The sequence below is a fragment of the Colobus angolensis genome, unplaced genomic scaffold, assembly GCF_000951035.1.
Source record: "Colobus angolensis palliatus isolate OR3802 unplaced genomic scaffold, Cang.pa_1.0 Scaffold5, whole genome shotgun sequence".
Taxonomy (NCBI): domain Eukaryota; kingdom Metazoa; phylum Chordata; class Mammalia; order Primates; family Cercopithecidae; genus Colobus; species Colobus angolensis.
In genome coordinates this window covers 2777486-2797149 of record NW_012118487.1, presented here as the reverse complement: position 1 = coordinate 2797149, position 19664 = coordinate 2777486, and the positions used below count along the sequence as shown (strand labels likewise).

The following is a 19664-nucleotide window of genomic DNA, read 5'->3' as shown; positions in this document are numbered from 1 at the left end:
CTAAATTCTACAAAGCCCAGTCATAGTCCAGCTGTGGAGAATGCTGTTTTCCCCTTGAAAGACCACAAAACTCTAAAGAAGCCATCTTTATTTATTTAAAAAAAACAAGTCAGTAGCACAGGAATTGCGTCAACATGTCTTCTGGCCACAAGCAGGTATAAGAATAAATTCGATTTCTTCAAGCCAGATGCTTCCATTTTTCCAGGCCAGCTAGATCTACTAATCTGCTGAGTCACACCATGAGCTATCCTTCCAAAAGAGCTGCTCATTTAAACTCAATTTCTGATACGTTTTGGCTGTGTCCCCCCCCAAATCTCAACTTGAATTGTATCTCCCAGAATTCCCAGGTGTTGTGGGAGGGAGCCAGGGGGAAGTAACTGAATCATGGCGGCTGGTCTTTCCCGTGCTATTTTTGTGATAGTGAGTTTCATGAGATCTGATGGGTTTCTCATGGGTTTCTGCTTTTGCTTCTTCCTCATTTTTCCCTGGCTGCCACCATGTAAGAAGTGCCTTTCACCTCCTGCCACGATTCTGAGGCCTCCCCAGCCATGTGAAACTGGAAGTCTAATTAAACCTCTTTTTCTTCCCAGTCTCAGGTATGTCTTTATCAGCAGTGTGAAAACAGACTAATACACTTTTACACACTGGTTTACAGAAACCGTGCCGGGCCTAGACCGCCAATGACAGACTGCGCAAATGAAGGCCGGCTAGCGCTGAGTACTGTCCCCATCACCCATGGCATTTTAAACTCTGGAAACCAACCAGAAGGAAAGCCTCATACCTTTCAGAAAGGGGAAAAAAGGAGGCTGCTATTAACAAAAATGTTATCTAAATCTCTTTATAACTTATTAATGTCATTTTTCTAACCACACAGGTGACTCTTAAAGTAAAAAGACTCCTTTGTTAGTTATCTAAGGATTTTGTTGGGGAACCTGGTTTAAAAACACTAAAATAATCCCCCCCAAAAAGTGATTTCTCTTTTCTCTTAAAGGCGATTAAAAGGCCCTGGTTCAGGTTTTCTTTTCTTTTTTTTTTTTTTTTTTGAGATGGGAGTTTCACTCTTGTTGCCCGGGCTGGTAGCTCACCACAACCTCTGCCTCCCAGATTCAAGCGATTCTCCTGCATCAGCCTCCTGAGTAGCTGGGATTATAGATGTGCGCCACCAGGCCTGGCTAATTTTGTATTTTTAGTAGAGATGGGGTTTCTCCATGTTGGTCAGGCTGGTCTGGAACTCCCGACCTCTGGTGACCCACCCGCCTTGGCCTCCCAAAGTATTGGGATTACAGGCGTGAGCCACCATGCCCAGCCCGGGTTCAGGTTTTCGTATGTGTAACTTTCTAAGGTGTAACGCAAAGCTATACTTTTAGTAGCAATCAGACGACAAAATCTGGTCTCTAGCAGAAGTTAGGCTCTTACATTGGAGAATTCTCCAAATCACGCACAGCAAGTACCTACTGGGTCATACCTCAGGTCTGTTTTGAGCAAAGATGCCAATGAACTGATCTGGGGTGGCCGTGCAGCCCTTCTGGATCAGCGCTGAGCCTAGGCACTCCGCCATTTCTGCAACCTAAAATGGAGAGGAGAAAGTCAGAAACAGATTGGGCCCCAACTCCAGAAACAAAGCTGGCCAGAGGACAGGCTGACATCTCAGCCAGCACGCAATGCTGCACACAGAAGCGGAGAGGGAACACGCAGGCATTTCTTTATTGGTAGGTTTCTTGGTAAAACACAAGGTTTTATTCACAAGAAATCAGAATTAAGAGAACTGACCGCAGGGTTCCTTCTGCAAAGCAAATTAATCTTATCCCAACGGCTGCAGGTCACAGATAATTATATGGCAAGACTTCTCATACATATTTTTCTATTTTAGTTTTATAAAATTATAAAAATAGTAGAGAGATGGATTTTTTTAATTTATAAAGCAGCCAAAACTTGTTTATTTGGTATAAACACAGAAACAGCAACTTTTGAGAGACCTATAAAAAATAAGAGCAAGCTATTATCCTGAAGTTCTACAATTCCGTTCTTAAGAACGTATTCTTAGGAAACAATTCAATCTCAGGAGGAGGTTTTTAAAAGCCTACATATAGGCTAGGCATGGGGGCTCACGCCTATAATCCCAGCGCTTTGGGAGGCTGAGGCAGGCAGATCACTTGAGGGAGTTCGAGGCCAGCCTGGCCAACATGGTAAAACCCTGTCTCTACTGAAAATACAAAAATTAGCCAGGGACAGTGGTGTGCACCTGTAGTCCCAGCTACTCAGGAGGCTGAGGTAGAAGAATTGCTTGAACCCAGGAGGTGGAGTCTGCAGTGCACTGAGATCCTGCCACTGCACTCCAGCCTCGGTGACAGAGTGAGATTCCATCTCAACAACAAAAAAAAAGCCTACGTATAAACATATGCAAATATTTCAAAATTATTGCATCAAAAATCTCTAGGGTAAAAAACCTAATCATGGCTGGTGATTAAGTAAATGATGGTAATCACTAAGAAAATGCTACATAGTTAGTTAATATTATAATTGTGAAAACTATATCAAACTTAGGACAATATTATAATGATAAGCAACACATGTAAATATAAAAATGCATATTATAATAACTAAGTAAAAATTGGTAGGTTTGCAAAATTCAGCAGGGTTATCCTATCCTCTCCCCGTTCCTACCCCAAATAAAATAAAATTTTTAAAAAATCTTAAACTTTGCAGTTCTTTTCTTTTTCTTTTTTTTTTTTTGAGATGGAGTCTCACTCTGTTGCCCAGGCTGGAGTGCAGGGGCGTGGGCTTGGCTCACTGCAACTTCCACCTCAAGGGTTCAAGCAATTCTCCCTGCCTCAGCCTCCAGAGTAGCTGGGATTACAGGCACCTGCTACTACATCCGGCTAATTTTTGTATTTTTCAGTAAAGACAGGGTTTTGCCATGTTGGCCAGGCTGGTCTTGAACTCCTGACCTCAGGTGATCTGCCCCCTCGGCCTCCCAAAGTGCTGGGATTATAGGCATGAGGCATACCGTGCCTGGCCTGCAGTTATTTTCTTTATTCTCAGTTGGCAAATTCTCAAGAGCACTCTTAAGGCATACCCACACCCATAGGAAGTAAGGCCACACCTACTCCTGGCCTGGGACCCTACTGGTTCTGGGCCTTGGCACCATCCTGGCCCTGCCTATGGGGAACAGAGTGACCATGGTAGGTGACAACAGGATGACACAAGCAGGTTCATTACTACCCTCTCCTTCACAGATGACTTCAAAAGTCTTGGTTGCATTTAAGGAATCAGAACCTGAGAAATACCTGCAATTGGATGCTACCTTGCTGGTAAATATGATGGAATAACACACGCACATTTATATTTCTAGATCGGTCATACATTCTTAAAAACAAAGAACAAAAAAAACAAACAAACCCCTTTAAGGCATTCCTAGTCACCAAAAGGTCATATTCATTGGATGATTGAAAAAAAAAAAAAAAAAAAGATTTGAATGAACAAATCCAAAATCAGCTTCAGTTCTGTATCGTCACCCGCGTCCAAATGCAGCGTGCAAGGCACAGATTCACACCTTCTGAAACCCCCAGTGATTTTCAATCTGCCTTGAAAACGCCAATCTGCGATGGATGTGTCTTCTCTCTTCCAGCCAATAAACAACACAAGTAACCCCGGAGACACAGAGGACTCCACGATGCCTCAGGATCATCACACACCACACACGCGTGTTCAACACACACAGGCTGTTCTTACACTTGTGAAAATGAGGGATCCTGGAAACTATTATTTACACAGGAAACTATTTGGCTCTGGTAGGACAGAATAAAAATGGGAAATCCTTCCAGTCATGTGAGCTACTGCTCCTAGCTCCTTCTACAGGGGAGGTGTGAGAAGTCGCTTCCCCATCTCTTGAGAGACAGACGAACACCTCTCAAGCAAAGCCTTCTGCATCCTGTCGACCCCTGAGGACGGACGGGGAGAAATCACGCACTTCAGTCTGAGAACAATCAACACACTCTGCGGCTGCAGAGAACAATCCCTTCCACAGACACACCCCAAATACACCAGCCCCTAAACTGCCCTTCACACAAAACCCAGAAGAAGGAAGTGCATTTGTATTCAGGAATCCGCATGATTACCTGCCCCTAGAGCAGCAGAGGGGGAGCCAGGGGCCGGAGCCTTTCCTGGACAGCTGTGTGGAAGCAGCAGGCAGCAAAGCAGAGCTGGCATGTCTGGGGCACCTGCCTGTCCCGGGGTGCCATGTGCACTGGGGAAGAGCCATGGCATCCACATTCATTGTAATCATGACAAAAAAATAAACAAACAAACAGCAACGTCTTGCTACACTGCTACTACTGCCATTCATGAACTGCTGTTTCAACAGCTGTAGCCATTGATGGGTGGGGACTAGAGACTGACAAGGGTCACCACACTCAGATGCCAGCTTCCTTTGTGCTTATACAGTAACACAAGTGTCTTCCCCGAACATCTGTGTTCCTCCCTACGGCTGCTCTGGGGGTGTCACACAGGTGGTGAGTTGGCCAAGGACAGCTTTGAGGGTCAGTAGCACGCACTAGGAAAGCCTACACAAGAGGCTGCAGGCCTTGCTTCTGGTCCTGGTTCTGCCACTAACCAGCTATGACCTTGGGTGAGTCACCTCTCTTCCTGAGACAGGTCCTCCTCATCTGTAAAATGAGGACATGTTTCTGTGTTCCGGCTTCTGAGTTTTTCTAGTACCCCTCAAGTGGAGAGGAATAATCCTATCCCACCAGGGGGACTGGGAGAGTTTCCAAAATTTTATCTTAAAAATTATACTCAACTTCACAATGTATCCACATCAGCTTTGAAATACAGTGCTTTGAACCACTAGTGAAATTCCTTAACTTGTTCTCCCCAAACCTTTCTGTCAAGTTTCTCCTCGGATGCCCCATGCTTATGGCAAGGCTCTGAGCTGGTCCAGTACATACACTTTGGAGCAACCATCCGGCTCCAAGGATTCACATACGGAAGCATCCCTGCTTGCAAGAGGAGTCCACAGAGCCTGTTTCATACAAACTCACCTGTTTGTATGAAAGCCATTCATAGGGTTGGTCTGGTTTCCGAGAGCCTAAACAAGGGCCATTATCTAAAAAACAGAGAAAAAACAATGGATGGGCTGAACATACATACATATTCCCAGATTTTAATTTGTATCCCAGCCCCACGCTACTAAACATCAGCTAGACTCTACTTTAGTCCTCAGGTAAGAAATGGTGGCTTCAGATTGGAAATGTTTTCTCCCTCAGTTTTGGGCTGATGTTTTCTTTGCTGGCTTAATTCTGTTTTGTTTAAGTGGGGCAGGAGAGGGGGATGAGGGGAGAAATGGCAAAATCCAACTCTTAAGGGCACTTAATTTGTGATTCCTCTTGAACACCCTACTGCTTTAGACCAGGAGTCAGCAGATGAGTGGTAAAGAGATCCTGCTGTAGTGGCAAAGGGATACCTTTTCAGAAGAGGTAGTCATCAGAACTTTTCAAGAAGTCTAAAGCATTCTAACTCAGAATACGGAAAGGAAAATATAATTCTTTATGTGTCCAAATTTTGATGACCAAAGGTATCAAGAATTACCTGGAATCCTAGTTACATGGGTGAAGTCGTGATTGCAGAAAAACAAACACAAAGAAAAGATGCGAAATGAGGGGACGTGAAGTGGTATTTGTGAAGCAAAAGTTAGGAAATAGCGAGATGTTTCCCGATTCCCATTGAGGTTTCGAAGAAGCAAAAGGGGACCATAGTGCCTCTGGCTTTAGCACATTCGGTCTGAGTGTTCGTGAGGAGGCTCTGATTTGACGTGAGGACCTAAGGAAGTAGGACGGAAGGCAGGGCTGGCCCCATCACCACAGAGCATGCCCCAGACAACAACAGTGTGCTGCACACGCAGATTCAGGAGTCAGCCGCGCGGCTGGGGAGGACGCAGGCCAGACACACTGACTTCTTTGCCATCCCTAAAAACAGTCCTGATGAAAACAGGGTTATTCTCGGACCCTCTCCAATTTACAGACTGTAACAAGGGCCATACAAGATGAGTTCAATCAGATGTTATTTCCAGATGAGAAAAAAAAATTGCATTAGTCATATGAAATGATGCGATTTTATTCCTCAAAAACAGAGACGGGCACACTGCAGCCAAGGGCCAAATCAGGCCCACCACCTGTTTTTGTGGACACAGTGATAGTGGCACACAGCCACACTGATTCATTTTTGTTCTGTGTGAGGCTGCAGTTGAGTAGTTGCAACCAAGACCATATGGCACCAAAGCCAAAAATATTTACTATCAGACTTTTTACAGAAAACGTATGCCAACTCCAGCTCTAGAACTAGTTGTTAAGCTGCAGGCTCACCGGGGGAACTTAATACTATAACCAGGCTCTATTATACCCAGGCTCTAGAATTTTTTATTCAACTGAATAGGGATGGGACCTGGGTCTCAGTATTTTTCAGAAGTTCCCTGATGGCACAAAAGTGCAGCTAGAGATGAGAGCCACTGAGAAGCAAGGAGCTCAATCTTTATAAATGGCTTCCTTGGTGCAGTTTTAAAGTACGAGGTTTAAAAACTCTAGGCGGGCTTCTTCTATCATTCAACAAACTTCTGACTCCTTATCCAAATGCTGGGTCTTGCTCTTTTGTAGAAGTTTAACTCTACAGTAGCCTAAGAAAATCAAAGCTTAGAGTAAAAAGATCCTCTGGAAAAAAAAAAAGGAAGCAAATTGAGACCTGCAAAGCAGCTCCCTTCAATGAGTACAGATCAAGAAGACTGGACTCACTTTCCTTCACCGTCTCTGACACATCCATAGGACTTTCATTTTCCAGGGGGAGCAAGCGACCAAAGAAAAGTTATGTGACTTGTCTTCAGATCAGGGGAGAGTCAAAAGCATAATGTAAGTCACCACACTCCTCGATGAATGTATATACACTTACATGTATACAGCAGGTCCTCAAATAATGGCATTTCATTTGCACGTTCTCCCCACATCTGTGTGGTTTTTCCTGGGAACTCTGGGTTCCTCCCACATCCCAAAGCTGTGCCTGTGAGGTGAACTGGTGCATCTCCAGGGTCCTAGTGAGTGTGGGTGAGTGTGAGTGTGAGTGGGTGTGAGTATGAGTCTCCCTACGATGGGAGGATGTGCTGGCCAGGGCAGTTCCCCCCTGGCATCCTGAGCTGCCCAGATGGGCTCCAGTCACCCATGACCCTGAACTGGAATAAACAGGTAAATATTTATCTTACTTGTTTGTATTAATTGTTCCTAAATGTATGTAGCACTCACATTTATTTCAATGTTTAATATAAGACGGGTGGTCTTTATTTAGAAGTTTGGTGATGTTTTTGTGACTAGAAATATGCTGTGGGAATCTAACTCTTGTTCATATCAATTAGCCTACGAGAAAATTGGTTTCATTATAGTCGTTTTCAAGTTGCAGTTTCCAAGAACTGCACATGCTCTGTGATGGTGGTAAAGAACACGAACACGAACACACACACACACTGTTTCATGTGCCACATGTTAGGCTGATCCACCTGATGGATATTTACTATCACAGACAAATCCTGACCTTGACACCAACTTTGAAAATGTTCATAAATTAAATAATACACAAGTAAGCTTGCTCTTCCTTTGTAATGGGCTTAATGCACCTGCTATGGGAACACTGGGACAAACTCACCAAGCTGAGACATCCAGTTACCAGTGTCAAGCAAAAAACAATAGGCATTTTTTTTTTTTTTGAGACACAGTCTCGCTGTGTCATCCAGGCTGGAGTGCAATGGTGCAATCTCGGCTCACTGCAACCTCCACCTCCCCAGTTCAAGCGATTCTCCTGCCTCAGCCTCCTGAGTAGCTGGGATTATGGACACGTGCCACCATGCCCAGCTATTTTTGTATTTTCAGTAGAGACGGAGTTTCACCATGTTGGTCAGGCTGGTCTCGAACTCCTGACCTCGTGATATGCCTGTGTCGGCCTTCCAAAATGCTGGGATTACAGGCGTGAGGACCACACCCAGCCAATAGGCACTTCTTGAGTGCATATTACGTGCAACATATCATGAGGGATAGAGCCAGCAATACCACATGGCTCCTGACCATAAAGGGATTACAATCTAGCTAGCAGTGGCCCAAATAAAAGCTAAGCATCAGAGGATTTAAATAACAAAGCACAGATTCCAAGACCATTTTTAGGGAAGTACCTGGTATAAGCAAAAATGAAGTGGCTAAAATAGAAAGAGGGCTGGAGAAACCAGAGGTACCCCCTCGTCCTTCACTGAGGATGAATTAGTACTACGTGCTGTGCGTGCTTGATACTTACTCCTTTTGATCATGGTGATTTATAGGGTGTCTTCACTGGGGCAGGGATGCTTGCATGTGTCATCTTGCTAAGAGTTAACAGAAAGGCTAGGACCAAACCTGTGTGTCAGGCACTGTCAATGCTGTGAAAAGAGATGACTGACAGTCACCCTGTTCTCAAGGAGCTCGGGCTGGGGGGGCAGAATGCCAGGTGAACACCTCTGTGCCATCAGGGCTTATGCAGAAGGAATACAATGTGCTGGGAGGGAAAGGGAAGAAACGCCTCACTGGGAGGTAGGGGATGAAAATGATAGACTAGGAAGGTTTTAGAGAAAAGGTGAAACGCAGTGAGTTTTAAAAGATTAAAGAATACATATCAAGCATCCAGGCTGGGGGTAGAAAGAGGCTTTACGATCAAGAAAAAAAAGTGCACGGCCGGGCATGGTGGCTGAGGCCTGTAATCCCAGTATTTTGGGAGGCCGAGGTGGGTGGATCACCTGAGGTCGGGAGTTTGAGACCAGCCTGACCAACATGGAGAAACCCCGTCTCTATTAAAAAATACGAAATTAGCTGGGCATGGTGGTGCATGCCTGTAATCCCAGCTACTCGGGAGGCTGAAGCAGGAGAATCACTTGAACCCGGGAGGTGTAGGCTGCAGTGAGCCTAGATCACACCATTGCACTCTAGCCTGGGCAACAAGAGCAAAACTCCATCTCAAAAAAAAATAAAGTGCACAAGTCTGGGCACGGTGGCTCACACCTGTAGTCCCAGTACTTTGGGAGGCTGAGGCAGGAGGCTCACTTGAGGCCAGAAGTTTGAGTCCAGCCTGGGCAACATAGCAAGACCCCATTTCTAAAAAACAAAATAAAACTGCACAAAGGCTCAGGGCTGGGGAGAGAGCAGAGGTAGTCATGGCTCTCCAGGAAGTTCAGTATGACCTGAGAGCCATATACAGGAGGCCTGGGAGGGACAGAGGCTGGGAAGGAGGTATGCTGGATATCACAGGGTTTCTTACGCCACAGTTAATAATTAAGGGTAATCCCATGAGCCAACATTTCCCAAGTGTCTCTTACAAAACACTGCCATCCTGGGATGTCAGTATTTCTTTCCCAAAATATGGGTCTCTCGGTCAAGCAAGCATGAAAAATGCTGGATTGGGCCCAGTTTAACAGACCTCTTTATTGCAGGAAATGTCAGAGCCTACTGTGCACTGGTGTAACATGTGACTCACCATAAAATACAGAATGTGACACTCACATATGTGACCACGGAGCCCCGGGGCCATAGGGAACATCCAGAGGGTCCAGTGAGCTTTGGGACAGACTCTGGGGAAGTGACAGTGGACACAGAGGGGCCTGAGCGATACTAAGGAGGCGAAAGATAGAGCAAATGTGCATTTCTGAAAGGCCACTCGTTCTTCATGAAACACGGCAAGCGGCAGCCACACAAACGCAGGAAAATGCTTACTTGACACCTGTATTCCCCTCTGGAAACCTTCGTATAACGTTGTGACATCCTCATAGAAATACACCAAGGGCTCGTCGCTGTCAAGCAATGCGGATCTTCGTGCACCACCACTGCCCTATCCAAAAAGAAAGGGGGCGTGTCAGAAGGCGATGAAATACATGCGCACTGTGGAATGGCTAAATCAAGCTAATTAACATATCCATTCCTTTACATCCTTATCACTTACTTGTAGTGAGAACACTTAAAATCTATTCTCTTAGTAATTTCAGGTATGCGGTACATTGTTATTAACTACAGTCACCAACTAATAGTACACACAGTCACCATTTTAATTAAAAACAGATGTCCCGAACTCGTTCCTCCTATTATACACCATAAATACATATAATTTGTATTTGTCCCCTAAAAAAATAAATAAAATGCTTAAAAATTGAATACAAAGTCTAACACGCCCCTGTGGTACCCGCACCCCTCCAGGCGGCCCCCTGCGGCACAGCTGCTCAGTGAGTGAGCGCTGAAAGACTGCAGCAGCAGATGTGCTGAGGTAAACCCATGGTTCGCCGGGAGGTAAGCACAGGCTCCGGGGAACCACGGCTAAGACAACAGGGCTGTCAAAAAGATGCCTGAAGAAAGAAAACAGGTTCACAGACCTGTAAGTGCTGGTCCTGCCAGATAAGGCCAAAGAGAGCAAGAGAAGAGCCAGAAACTGCCACCACTACACACACTGACAGTTCTCAAGCCACTGCCATCCACAGCGCAGAGGACTGATCCTGCTCAGCCTTGGTGGAAATGAAACCCCACTTGGCTATACTTCTAAAATGTTTCCTATATTCTTTTTGAGACTATTTCCACTATTTTATCTCCTCACCAAGTGCAACATAATCTGTTAGAAACTTCGCTTTCTTTCATAGCATCTCTAACAGTTAAAATAATCAGCTACAAAACATATGATTGTGCAGAGACAGGTCTTCACTAGTTTTGGGTGCAACATTTATAGGTGTGCAGATCTGACATCGCTGTGCACCTTTCTCTAAGTCGTCTTCATCTGTTGGCTTCCTGAGTATATCTGCTATGCGCAAGAACTCCTAATGACGGATAAGGCGGCAGGGCCTAGCCTCCCACAGTAGCAGCAGTAGTCTTTAGAGGTAGCAGGTCTCCAGTGGGAGCTGCTGAGTCCTCTGGGGCCAAAGGACACTGTGAGGCATCCAGACATCCACAGAAAGCCAAAAAGCACTTTTTAGAGACTGATAAAAAAAAGCTCAGTGACTATGACGTTAGAACCTACCACTTGTTCTTTAAATTTCAGAGAGGCCTTCACTTGTACAACAGTCTGGAAACCCTTGGAGAAATTAAGACTGTGATACGATAACTTCTGGTACCAACAGGAAAGAGCTGTCCAAAAGTGCAAAAGATCATTTCTGGCTTAAGGTGTGAAGAAAGAAACCAGGAGACACCAGAAAGAAGTGGGGAAAAGCTAGGTCTCAGAGCAGGGCGGCAGCGCTGAGGAGGGCAGCACGGAGGCGGAAATGGATGGGTGCCAGGGGATGAACTCACAGGGAGCCCCTTAGAAGGTGAGGACTGCCTGATCTGTTTCCATGGACTCTTGTATTTTTATTAGGATTATCCATTCCTCTTCCTACAAGCTCTTTTGTTTTTTGTCCATCCTTAAGTGATAATGTATATACTGTTTAAAAAACATTTAAGTGATATAGAAGTATATCAAGGAAAAATGATTACTATTAGTAGTTTGGTAAATTCCTCCCAGTCTTTTTTCTATGCTTATACATTTACAGACATTCTGTCAATATCCACTGTGTGCTACATATGTGTATTTAACTCTTGATCCAAAACTGCACATACTTTTCTGGAGTAAATATGACCCAATCATATCTTTTAATCATCACAATGTCTTCTCTCTCTTGGCAGAAACTTTCTAATACCTATGACTGTGATTCCAAACATACTTACTAACTACAGCATGCTGCTTTGTAAAGCAAAAACGTTATTCTTTGTGTGCACAAGAATGGAAGAGTATCTTCGCATTAGTGTCACGCATTATTGTTACTTAATCCATTATTGTTACTTAATCGCTGAGTCTGTTTTCTTTTCTGTCAAATGGAGACATCATGAGTCCACTTCCAGGGTTGTTTTTTGTTAAAGAAGAACTTTCCTGTAAAATATGATTGTGTAGAATATTACTTGTGCACCCAATAACATGCTCTAACTACAGGACAAGTCCTCCATCACCTCAATCTTGACTCCAACAAATAGCCTGAAATTCAGAAGCAATTTTCTGGCTTTGTAGAGAGTATCAGAAGCCTCTTTAACCCATGAAGCCACCAAAAACACCTAAGGCACCAAGGCTAAGGTAGGAAGAGAAAGGGGGGAAAGGAGAAAATGATAGAAAACAGGAAGACTGAGAGGGTGTGAAAAGAGATAAGAAAAGCACCAAGCATGATGGTGAAGTGTGGTTGTCTCAGCATGGCCTAGAGATGCAGACGGCCTGGCCGCCCACAGGGAGGTCCTCACGATGCTCTGCTTAGGATGGTGCCTTCTATATCTCTTGACACAACAGAAATGCATTCATGGTCTTTTTCAGCGCTCTCTCTTCAGAAGCAACACCACTTTCTGCACTCTGCAGAGGAATTCCCCCAGCTGTGAATGGGCAGATGGGGATAAGGTGAACAAGACACAAGTCTGTTCTGAAGGAGCCCAAGTCTTGTCCCTAAGTGACCAGAGGGACTCCAGGGAGCCCTGGCTGAGCAGAAGAGTGCAGGGAGAGTCAGGATGAACAGACAGAAGCAAGCCTGAAATCTCAGGTGCACAGGCTCATCCTAAAGCCAAGGTTCTCAAAGTGTGGTCTGCGGAACACTTGGCACTGGTTAGGAAAGCAAATCACAGCAGACCTGCCAAATCCGAAATTCTGGGGATGCAATCCAGCAATCTGCGCTTTAAGAAGCCCTCCAGGGGATGCTAAGGTTTGAGAAACACCTTGCTAGAGACATTGAGGTTTCCAGCAGGGAAATGGTGAGGATAGGCTAATGGGTTAGAAAGAAATCTACAAGAAGTGGAAGCAGTGTGTGGAACAGGAGGGAGAGGAGAGACTGGAGAGAAACCAACTCCTACAGACCTGGATAGGGCAGTGGGAGTTGGGAAGCGGGAAGGACCAAGGCACTGGGCGTGCTGCAGCACTCAGGAACAGGATTTGACAGGTAATGGGGTGCAGGCAAAAAGAAGGATGGCTGAGAAGAAAAACTGTTCCCTTTAATCAAATAGAAGACTGGGCACTGGGGGTAGGCTTCAGAGAAGAGAAGAAGTTTAGCTTTGGACATACAGAGACCATAACCCTTCGAGACAGGTCAACCACCTTGGTCAACGTCAAATTTTATTTTGAAAACCACTGCACTAGAGGACCATTTTATAACAAACTTTTAGCTCAATAATTTTTTAGTTAGGTTTAAGTTTTTGGTGGTGTATAATCTTCTGGAATCCAAGAAGCACGGAGGCAAACGAACTAAATCAAAGTTGAAGAAGTGAATGATATCCCCAATAAAGCAACATCGTGACATGTAACCTGGGGCAAGATATTTATTATTACCCTAATCAGCAATTAGAATAATGAGAAAAGCTTGAACATGAAGCAGTAAATGAGACATCTGCCAAAAGGAGACACTAATTGAAGGCTCGATGATACTGGATAAAAGGTCACACTGTCACTCAGTTGTCAGACATAACTGTAATTTCAAGAAAGGGGGTTGAATAAGAAGGGGAAGGGCACAAAACATTAAGATCCGTGCTTCAAAATCTGTGGCTCTATGAAAGGGCCACACATTCCAATAATGAATCTTTTTTTTTTTTCGAAACAGGGTCGTGCTCTGTTGCCCTGGCTGGAGTTCAGTGGCATCATCAGAGCTTGCTGCCATCTTGACCGTCTGCACTCAAGCAGTCCTTCCACTTAACCTCCCGAGTAGCTGAAACCACAGACACAGGCCACCTTGCTTGGCTAAATTTTTTATTATTTGTAGAGACAAGGTCTCACTATGCTGCCCAGGCTGGTCTCAAACTCCTGGGCTCAAGTGATCTTTCCTCCTAGGCCTCCCAAAGTATTGGGATTACAGGTGTGAGCCACTGCGCCTGGCCCAGTGTTGCCATTCTTTGAACAAAAATGCTATATTTAAACTGGGTGTTAGCAACCTTAGTTTTATCTACATAAGCAAGGGGTTGCAAGCTGAGTGCTGGGAAGTGTAGCTGTAACAAATGGAGCCCAAATTTTCTGTAGGTTTTACAAGATGGCGACACTTCAAAAGCTGGGGACTTAAATACTGTGTTAGGTAAGTCCACGTGGCTATTTCTAGGGACACCTATTTAAATGAAAAATAGCTTAAATCTGGCCCTATGGCCTTCTGACATAACCTACCGATCAGGTGGCAGTGTGTGGGGGTCGCTTGGGCTCAAGAAACAGGGCAAGAGAAGCAGACAACCCCAGGTGAACGTGTAGGAAATCAGTCATGAGCCAGTGAGTCAGCAGGCATCATGGGTCTTTTACTGCTTCTGCTACAGATCTCTTTAATGTGGTTATATAGCTTTCCCCGTTAAAAAAAAAAAAAAAGATGGTGAGTCAAACCCACTACAGTGAAATGGGTGGTCATGAGCATATTCCACAACATCTCTACAAGCTCAGGTTCCTCCTGAGGTCAATCTCCCCACAAGGGCTGAAGTAGGAAATAAGTCCAAGTTCCTCTTGGGGGCAGGAAGGGCAGGAAACCGTGAACATCTGCATATCAAAGGTTTCCAAGGCCAGAGCTCTCACCAATATGTGACTAATAGAAACACAATGGCCAGTTATTTTGTACCACTCCCCTACTTAAGTGCAAAAGCAAATTATACCCTTGAGGATTTCTTAGGGGTAGAGAAGCCCAAGCTTTACCACTCACGGCCATTCATCTCCATCTCCAAATGGGCATGGACAGGCCACAGCAGTTAAATGCCCCTTGTGTTGCTATTGTTTATGCAGGCGAGGGATAGGGAGGTGGACGCAGGGTGAAAGGGAGAAAGGAGAGAAGGGAGAATGAGAGAGGGAAAGGAGTAGAAGGGGGAGAGGCAGAGCCAAGAGACTGCCAAAGACGTGGCTGGGTTCTAATGTGGAATCCATCTCTGGGGTGCAAAGGAGCACATAGAACCACAGACCGGGGTAAAAGTGATTCCTTTTTGTTCCTTCTAACACCTAACACGTGGTCTACACAGCTGTTTCCCTTCAGGTTACCCAAATCTAGATGCTCAAGTCCCTGATATAAAATGGCATAGTATTTGCATATAACCTATGCACATCTTTCTGTATACTCTAAACGGTCTCTAGATTACTCACAATACCTAATGTGATGTAAGTAAGTAGCTGTTATACTGTATTGTTCAGGCAATAATGACAAGGAAAAAATATCTGGCAATGTTCAATACAGACAAAACCATCCATTTATTTCCACGGAATATTTTTAATCCACGGACACAGAGCGCCAACCATATCCTTCCCAGCATTTCCATTTTACATGCATCTTAGCCTGCTCAGAACTCTGTCATGTGCTTCTTTTTGTAAACAGACATAAAACTACTTTTCCATCCAGTGACCTTTCAGAGAGGAACTCTGGCCATCAAGTCTCTTATCTAGCAGACTACATCTTTGATATATTACACTAGGTCTTTTAAAGGCCAGCCCCTAGGCAACCCCCCCTCCACAATAATTTCTAAATGACAAAGGATAGATATTTGTAAAATTCCCAGATTTCTCCCAATACAGTGAACTGTAAATGTCACAAGGAAACAGCGAGGCCTCACGCTCACTATTCATACTCACTGTTGAACTGGCTGACTTCCCAAGATCCTTTCCTTCCAGCTGAGCACAGAAGGCAGAACTATCCTGACACTGGTGTGCAGGAAGGATGGAAGGCGAGTGAATGTGTACGGAGCCTGCTAAAGGCCAGCCCCTCTCCAGATGAGGAAGCTCAGACTCGGGGGGCGGCTTCTCTTCTTAGTCCCACGTCCACCACGTAGTGGAGCGGAGCTTCGAACCTAGCTCAATGAGACATCCAGATACGTCAAGGTTTGCTTGACGGTTTACAGGCAGGTCCCAAACATGCCCACACCTCCTCTGTGCATGTGTGGAGACATCCTTCATCCTTGAGGAGGTGGGGTCCAGGTCACCTGTGCCTGGCTGGGTTTTCTGATTTTTCAGCACTCGCTCATAACCCTCAGAACCTTTTTTCTTTTCATTCCTAGTTCATCTCCAGTTTCCAACTTCCCAGCTCCCCACTATCCCAACCAGAGGATTTGCTGAAGAGGGACGGGCGGATGGGGACAGGAGGCTGACACGGTACTTTGCAAAATATCTCATCACCAGAAAAAAAAAAAATCAGCCAACCACAAGAGGGGAAGTATCACCCTCCCGCCTCAACGAAAGGGAAGAAAATGTGAAGTCACAACGTCCAAATTCCTACAAATACACACTGTTCCAGGAAAGAGGACTGCCAGTAGAATTTTTACATGCCAACCATTTGAATATAAAGGCATCTGCCTCACTTCTGCCTAGCTCAAAGGGAGCCACATTCCTATCTACTACCTTTGGTTGCTTTTGGACAATGGGTACTAAAGGGGTTTTGTCAAGAAACACAGTCTATGCTGGTCATTTTTCATTTGGCACCAGTTGGTTCCACTTGGAGGAGGCTATTTTTAAACATAAGTAAATACTACAGCACGTATTTCTGTCATTTATGCGTACACACTGTTTGGACGAACGGAGGCAAGATGGTGCACTTCCGGGTTCTTCATCACCAACTTTTCCCGCGCACGCGAAAATACAGCCAGTGCCCGGGAAGGTGCAGACCAACCGGGCATGTGCCAGGTGACGTCAATCCGAAGAGACCAAGAATTACCTGGTCGCACCTGCGGAACGCCCCCCGACACGTCCGTGCCCCGCCTATTGCCCTCCCACTCCCAGAAAAGCCGCTCCCGGCCAGCGCCCCGCGCGGACTTCCCAGCCCCCAGTCGGGACTGTATCAGGAACTCCACCCGAGAGCTCACCGGGCGACTCTCTTGGCCTCCTTTGCCGGAGGCCGACAGACCTCTCCCTACCCACCTTCTTCCCCTGAAGCTAGGTGACCAAAAATAAATTTGCAGTTTTGCTCCTACCCTTGCCTGCTCGCTGGTTCTTTTGTGCCCGCTCTGGTGGTCTTAGAAACACAAATCACACACGTTCTCTGTTTAATGAAGCAAAGGGGAAATCTTTGCTTCCAGCTTCATTTGACCATTTGCACAATTATGTTGCTATCAAGACCATGGGATAACAGGCCATGGGGAATAGTGACCTGGAATCTGCAATCACACATGGTAATAAATGGAAGTTAATGCCTAAAAACAGCCCAGATTTCCATAAGGATGAAGAATAGGGATGAAGCCAGAGCACTGGATCAGGAGATTCTTCTGAAGTCTCACACACACTTCTAGTTAAATATACATCAGATAACTGATTTCTGTTCTAAAGCTTCCCAGAGATGAGAATTAGGTTTACATTTACAAATGACTGCAGAAACAGTATTTATTAGGTCATATTTACAAATGACTGCAGAAACAACCAGATGCTACTACTACTGTTCCTAATACTTGTCCCTTCCTCTCAACGTTCACCTGCTACCTCCCACTTGGTTCAAAATCATTCATCTATTGCCCCATCTTGCAACGGACTGTGACACTCCTTCTTCCGACCCAACAGGCTGGTGCCAGTGAGGGCGAGTGACACCACCATCCAACTCAACCCCAGCTGCCCTTCCTAGACAGCTCCCTTCCTGCCCTCTCCTGGCAGTTCCCATTTAGGCTTGTCTCTAAATGTTTGCCTCACAGACACAAGTAATCCTGCCCAGATCAACAACAGCTCCCGCTCAGAGTGGGCCCCAGCCACTCAAGTCCAGAAGGGTGTCTCGCCACCCTCAGCATTTCCACTGGCATGATCCCCATAGGCCCACACTTGCTTTCCCTCCACAAATCTGGTGTGAGTCTTCACAAAAACTTATGAATCAATGAGTTACTCTCTTCTCCTGCAAAAATTACTTCTCCTAGTTTGCAAGTGGGCCTTTACATGCATACATGTGAAGTATGGTTATGTGGAAGTGAGGGATTCCACCAGCCACATGGGGAAATCCTACTTGGTAATATGTCCATATACACCCTCTAAACATGGATGAAGGATGCTAGTCCTTGTTGCAGTGTGCATGTGAGCTGGGAGGTCTGTGGTTTGTTCATGTAGATCATGACACTGAGAAGGCCTCTGGTGGAGTGTGACTTTTGAATTGTAAACCATGCTGTTGATTGAGCACTGGCTTCCACAGCCTGGATATGCCACCTTTAGTTTGCTTCTTCCAAATCCTTACCTGAGAATGAACCCACAGCTGTAGTTCTGTGGCATGAAAACAAGTCACTTGCATTGACTGCTCTAGTCTCAAGATGGCTCTCACCCTCTGCCAAGGACAAGGGGTCTGAGTGGTACTTCCTGCTGGCCTGGAGCTCCCTGGGGGCAGCAGCCTTCTCTGCCCTGGTACTGTGCACATAGTACCAGAAAAACTCAAGTCCTTGCTGAATGAATATAGATCTGATAATTATTCTCTGTGACTTGTGGAGAATTAAACCCAAAGTGTCACATCCTCTGTGGCAGGCTTTATGAAGCACAGGATTAAAATGCTAAAACAAGTCGCTAACCACATACATACCAACATATGAATGTATACATTTCAATCTCTCATGCAAAAGGGCCACCGGCCAGCATGTGACCTGGAGGTCATGAGATCATTTGGTGTGGAATTTAGTCATCCAACTAGGAAACAAGATCAGTTATACCCAAGGAACTGGTTCTGTGTATTATAAGATATGAACCCATGCTGGAACCAAGGTCTGATAACAATCTAAACAGTGAATCTGTGATAGTCTAACTGGGTTAGTCACCAGAAGTAAACCTTAACCCAGGTTTTGATACTCTTAAAAGTAAGTCTTAGAAAAGACTTGAAGGCATAAAAAAGTTTTTACTTGCTAAAATTTATTCCCTTCTCTAATATTTAAAAACAAACAAATAACACATATCACAGGTTTTTGTTTAAGGACATTATGATCTTGTAGTAGTTGTCAAAAATCTTTCCGAACTAATTTGACAAGTCAGTCATCTCAATGCCCATACCACCTCTCTCATAAGGAGAGTAACTCACATACTCTCTCTGGAGGGTCTCCGTCTCACTGGCTTAGAAGGAGCAGGCGAGGGGCAGGTGCCACTTGCATGGGGCTCATCACCAATGGCCCCCTCTGGCAAACAGGGCCACACAGCAGCCATTCCCATTCCCGAGTGACCCCAAGGCCCAGTATCCAAAATTCCAGTGGCTCCCCGCAGTCCAGCGAAACTGCTTCCACAGGAAGCAGCCCTTGAGGATGCCTCCAATCCAGAGCAGGGCCAGGCTGGCTGTGCCAGCGTAGCACTGAATGTGCCCATTGGAGCTGTAGCTGCGGACGGAGATAAGGTGGCTTCCAGAGCATCTCAGACATTCTGAGCTTCTGTGAATGTCATAGGGGTCCATACTAACTGGGAGCAGCACGTCTTGCACACAGGACTCGCCTGCACTGCTACCTCCTTCAGCGATTACAAAGGTTCTCATCTATATTCATAACGGTTCATGGCCTAAATCTCGCAGACTCTGATAGGTGGACCCGAAACCGCATCAACACCAAGTTCTGCTCTGACTTCACCTATGTCTGACCTGGTTCAGGGATAGAGGATGAGGGAAGGGCAGAACCACTCAGGTTTTCACAGTCCTGTGCCCCTTTCATACCAGTCCTCACCATTACCCGATTCTTTATTTTTTATTTTTTACTTAT

General features: G+C 45.4%; 1 protein-coding gene and 1 pseudogene across 3 annotated transcripts in view; both read right to left on the bottom strand.

Annotated features, from left to right (window-relative positions):
* ACSL1 (acyl-CoA synthetase long-chain family member 1) overlaps positions 1 to 19664 on the bottom strand; it is a 51654-nt gene that overhangs the window by 23370 nt on the left and 8620 nt on the right. The window contains exons 3-6 of one of the 2 annotated variants that reach the window (XM_011959546.1): positions 9765 to 9879; positions 9529 to 9662; positions 5040 to 5104; positions 1466 to 1567 (exon numbers count right to left, since the gene is read on the bottom strand). In XM_011959546.1, coding sequence (XP_011814936.1) covers positions 1466 to 1558 — 93 coding nt within the window. In that variant the 5' untranslated portion in view covers positions 1559 to 1567; positions 5040 to 5104; positions 9529 to 9662; positions 9765 to 9879. The remainder of the gene's footprint in view (positions 1 to 1465; positions 1568 to 5039; positions 5105 to 9528; positions 9663 to 9764; positions 9880 to 19664) is intronic. The other variant, XM_011959545.1, reaches the window with a different exon arrangement.
* Positions 18821 to 19565, bottom strand: LOC105524339 (annotated as a pseudogene). Its single transcript, XR_001003740.1, has one exon. The product of XR_001003740.1 is annotated as a proteoglycan 3 pseudogene (transcript).